The sequence below is a fragment of the Lupinus angustifolius genome, chromosome LG19, assembly GCF_001865875.1.
Source record: "Lupinus angustifolius cultivar Tanjil chromosome LG19, LupAngTanjil_v1.0, whole genome shotgun sequence".
NCBI classification, from domain to species: Eukaryota; Viridiplantae; Streptophyta; class Magnoliopsida; order Fabales; family Fabaceae; genus Lupinus; species Lupinus angustifolius.
In genome coordinates this window covers 5,867,477-5,871,604 of record NC_032027.1, presented here as the reverse complement: position 1 = coordinate 5,871,604, position 4,128 = coordinate 5,867,477, and the positions used below count along the sequence as shown (strand labels likewise).

General features: G+C 28.6%; 1 protein-coding gene across 1 annotated transcript; it reads left to right on the top strand.

Annotated features, from left to right (window-relative positions):
• Positions 334–1,203, top strand: LOC109333793. Its single transcript, XM_019569364.1, has one exon. The coding sequence runs from the start codon at positions 482–484 to the stop codon at positions 953–955; it is 474 nt and encodes a 157-aa protein (XP_019424909.1). The 5' UTR covers positions 334–481; the 3' UTR covers positions 956–1,203.

Genomic DNA, 4,128 nt, shown 5'->3' with positions numbered 1-4,128 from the left:
TCTAGTAAAAATATATTTTTTCCAATTTAAAATTAAAATAATAAATAAAATATCTTAAGAATGATATACTTTTTCTATGATTAAGTAATTAAGGAAAAACACACTAAATTAATATTAGAGGGAATATTTGATCCATTAATTGTGAAAGAACACAATAATAAAAATATGAGCAACATATATTTATAATTAATCAGCAAGGCATGCACTATATTAATTTTTTCTAACTTTTATGACAGATGGAGTATACGAGAATATAAATATAAGTTTTAATATTGTTTGTCCCTTCCAGTGTTTGTATTTCCTCATACTATTTTATTAAAATAATATAAACTTTAATGCATAAACAGCATCACCCTTATCCATATCTACCAATATAAATAAGAGGAATAGTCAAGAGTTAGAAATTGAAAGCAAAGCCAAATCAAAGAAACAAAAAGATAGAAAACAGATATACACATTTCTTAGCATAATTTCTTGATCAATGGCCTCAAGGAGAAGCAGCTTCTTTTCAAAACCAAGTCACATATTTCCAACAACCTCAGAATCAGAGACAAGATCAACAGATGAGTTAGAATTTGATGAAGCTGACATGTGGAACATGTCATATGAATCAGACACAAAGAAAGGTTCCAAATCTGGTTTGAAAAGAGGCTCAAACAAAAAAGTGGAACCATGTGGTAGTGTTAGTGGTGGGAAATCAGTGACGGCACAATCTTCATTACCAATGAATGTACCTGATTGGTCAAAGATTTTGAAGGAGGATTACAAAAAAAGGGGCAATGATATTATTGAAGATTTTGATGATGGTAGTTTAAGGGTACCCCCACATGAGTATCTAGCTAGGACTAGAGAAGCTTCACATTCTGTGCATGAAGGGAGAGGAAGAACTCTTAAAGGTAGGGACTTGCGTAGTGTTAGGAATGCCATTTGGAAGAAATTTGGGTTTGAAGATTGATTATTGATTAGTATTATTATATAGTCTATGGTATTAAATGATAGTATATACTACATAATATAATGTTTTAGAGATATGGATCAGATTCCATAAATTTTGGCAATTTTAGTTTAGGTCATGATTAATTAGTGTAATGACTAATTGTGTTTGGAATTAAGATCCATGAAACTCTTATGCTTAAGTTTGTATAAGGAGATGTACCTCTATATTTTTGGTTTTGGGTGTTTAAAGATTATTTTTAGAAGAAGGATCATGTAGTAACATTTGTTGTAAAGGTTAATCATGAACCTCAAAAGGATAATTTATTATCCAAAATGAGGAAATATCTTGATAGTACAAAAAAATTCATGACTAAAGAGTCGTGCTTATAATTAACTCTTTATACACTTTTTAATTACATGCCTAATCAATTATGTATCTTTGTGGTTTCATGTCATTATTTGTTCTTGTTCTATTTTTTTAATATTTTCACTATTGATTTTCTGGGTTAAAAGGATGAGAAAGGTGTTTAGTGTGAAAAGATGTAAGAAGATAAGGCACGTAAGTAGAGGATGTGATGTGAGAATGGGAGTTGTAGAGAGAAACCGTGGGTAATAGGATGGTGGTTAAGTTTGGTGAGAAAATGTTGATTAAAAAGCTCTTGATTTGGAGAACTTCTTACACCTATGAGAAAATGTTTGATTCTTACCAATGTAATTTTTTCATTGTTATGTCTTGTTTTATTGTTATAAGAAAAATAAATTAATAAGGGGAGAACAAGGGGTATTTAATGACATTTATTAATCCAGTTCAAAAATATGTTATTAGGAAAATTTGGACATCAAAAGAAGGTAAAAAAAGTTTGAAGAAAAAGTGGAATATGCAACTTTTACATAATTTGGAAGGAAGAAGTTGATTTTTTTTATATTACTAAGAGTATTTACTCATCTTATAAAGAATGAATTAATCTTTTTCGAGTAAGTAATTGTTCTATAATAAATATGACTCGTATGGATAAAAATTTTGACATTTTGACCAAGAGATCTAACGTATTTTTCACTCTCTTGTTAGTGAAGAGAAAGAAAAACTGAAATTGAATCAACATCAAAATGTTTTTTTTCAGTTAACGGGTGAAAAATCTCGGGAAGAGTGTTTTAAAAGAAAAATATTAAAATATCCCTAATTAAAATATTAAATATGCTACATAAATTAGATATATGTAATGACAATATAAAAAATGAACCATGGATAATGTAATGACAATATAAAAAAACACTTATATTGTCAATGTGTTCATCTTTTTCTCATATAATTTTTCCTTTCCTCCTACATTTCTTTTATTTTCTTCCATATCAAACAACAATAAATTTAATCATTGTTTATATTATCTACTCAAACTTCTTACTTTTCACTTTTTAACTTTCTCAAGCCAAACATTAATTGGGCATAACTTTTACTTTTCTTTGATAAAGTAGCTCATAAGTCATAACTGACCGGTAACGTAAGAAAATTGTGGGAAGGAATAATGTAGACGCGTTTTTTAGGAGAAAATGGACACATTTTTAAAACCAGAATATTGAGTATGATGGTGGAACTGGAGACAAAACTGATTATTTACTAAGCGGATTGATTAGTCACAAGAACATAATAGAAATATAAATCGTTTTTTGGTTACTAGTAAATGAATTGAGATCACTGTTTGTGTCTCTTTTAGTGTTTCAGAAAAATTAAAATATATCATTCAATTAAATAAAAAAAATTATAAAAATAGAATTATATTATTTGATATAATTTGATCGAACAAAGATGAAGAAATATGAATTTTGATAGAGTTGAAAGAGGCCGAGACATGTGTGCTAATTAAAGTGTACACAGGACACAGCATTACCTATAGTTCAATTCTCATTTATTTAGGTTATTTCAGTGAACCGGTAGAATAATTTGATAATATTCTCATCCTATATTTTCTTACCCAACTCCAAGTGAATTTGTTTTATGTTTATTTAATTTGTTGAGTATTCCTTATTCTAAAGAAAAAGTCTCACAATATGTAAAAATAAATGAATTAAAAAGCATTTAAGTAAATGATACATTAACCTAACATCTTAAGGTTTTGAGTTAAGATATAGTGTTAAGCTCAGTTATATATTTATTTTACTTAGCCCATGGAACAATTCTCCCATGATGAAGATCTTTCAATAAGTGGTATCAAAATCAGGTTCAACGACTCAACCGAATACTGAATTGGCAAGTGGTGGATAGATCTAGTGTTCTGTTGATGGCAAGTCAATGTCTTGCAATATATAGAGAGAAATGAATTCTAGTATATTCAGTTCTTCTTGATGGGGAGCAACTCACACTTGAGGGAGAAAAGTTGAGTATTGTAAGTGTAAAGAAGAAGTCACATATTGTCTAGAAGTGAATGAATTAAAGAATATATAAATGAATATACTCATAGACATACTGTTTTAAGATTTTGGGTTAAGATGTAGTATGAAGTTGGATGGAGATCACCTGTCCCATACGGTGTCCCACTCCCTGTCTCAATTTTATTACTTTTTGCTTTTAAATTTTTTATTTTATCCACATGTTAATATATAATTGGCTTGTGACAGAGAATGTGACACCATTGAGGACAGGTGATCTCATCCGTATCAAGTTAACTAATATATTTATTTTACTTAACCCATGAAAAAACACTTTAGATCTCCAAACATCATTTTTCCATCTTAGGTAGCATGAGTAGAATGAGGATCCTCTTTAGTATTAGATAGACAAGTTTTTGTTTTTACAATTACAATGGATGATTAAACTGTCATATAATTATATTTAAAGGATAAATTGTCTCACTATTATATTTTTTATATTATTTATCATGTACTTACATCTACATTACTACATAGGATCTTAACTCATATGAGTCATGTGATCCAGTTCTTAATATAAATTAAGCTCATGAAGTTTTCAATGGCATGCGGAGACATTCTGAGGTGAGAACAGAGAAGTGAATACTTCAACTTTTGATATGCTTAAAAAGGATGCGTCATGTTAAAATTATATTAGTATAGGGCCAAAGTTTGTGTTTCAAGATAGCGAAATTCCAAAGTGATATAAGAAGAATAAATTACATTGTCATATTTAGAAATTTAGTGAAATTATATATATATATATATATATATATATATATATATATA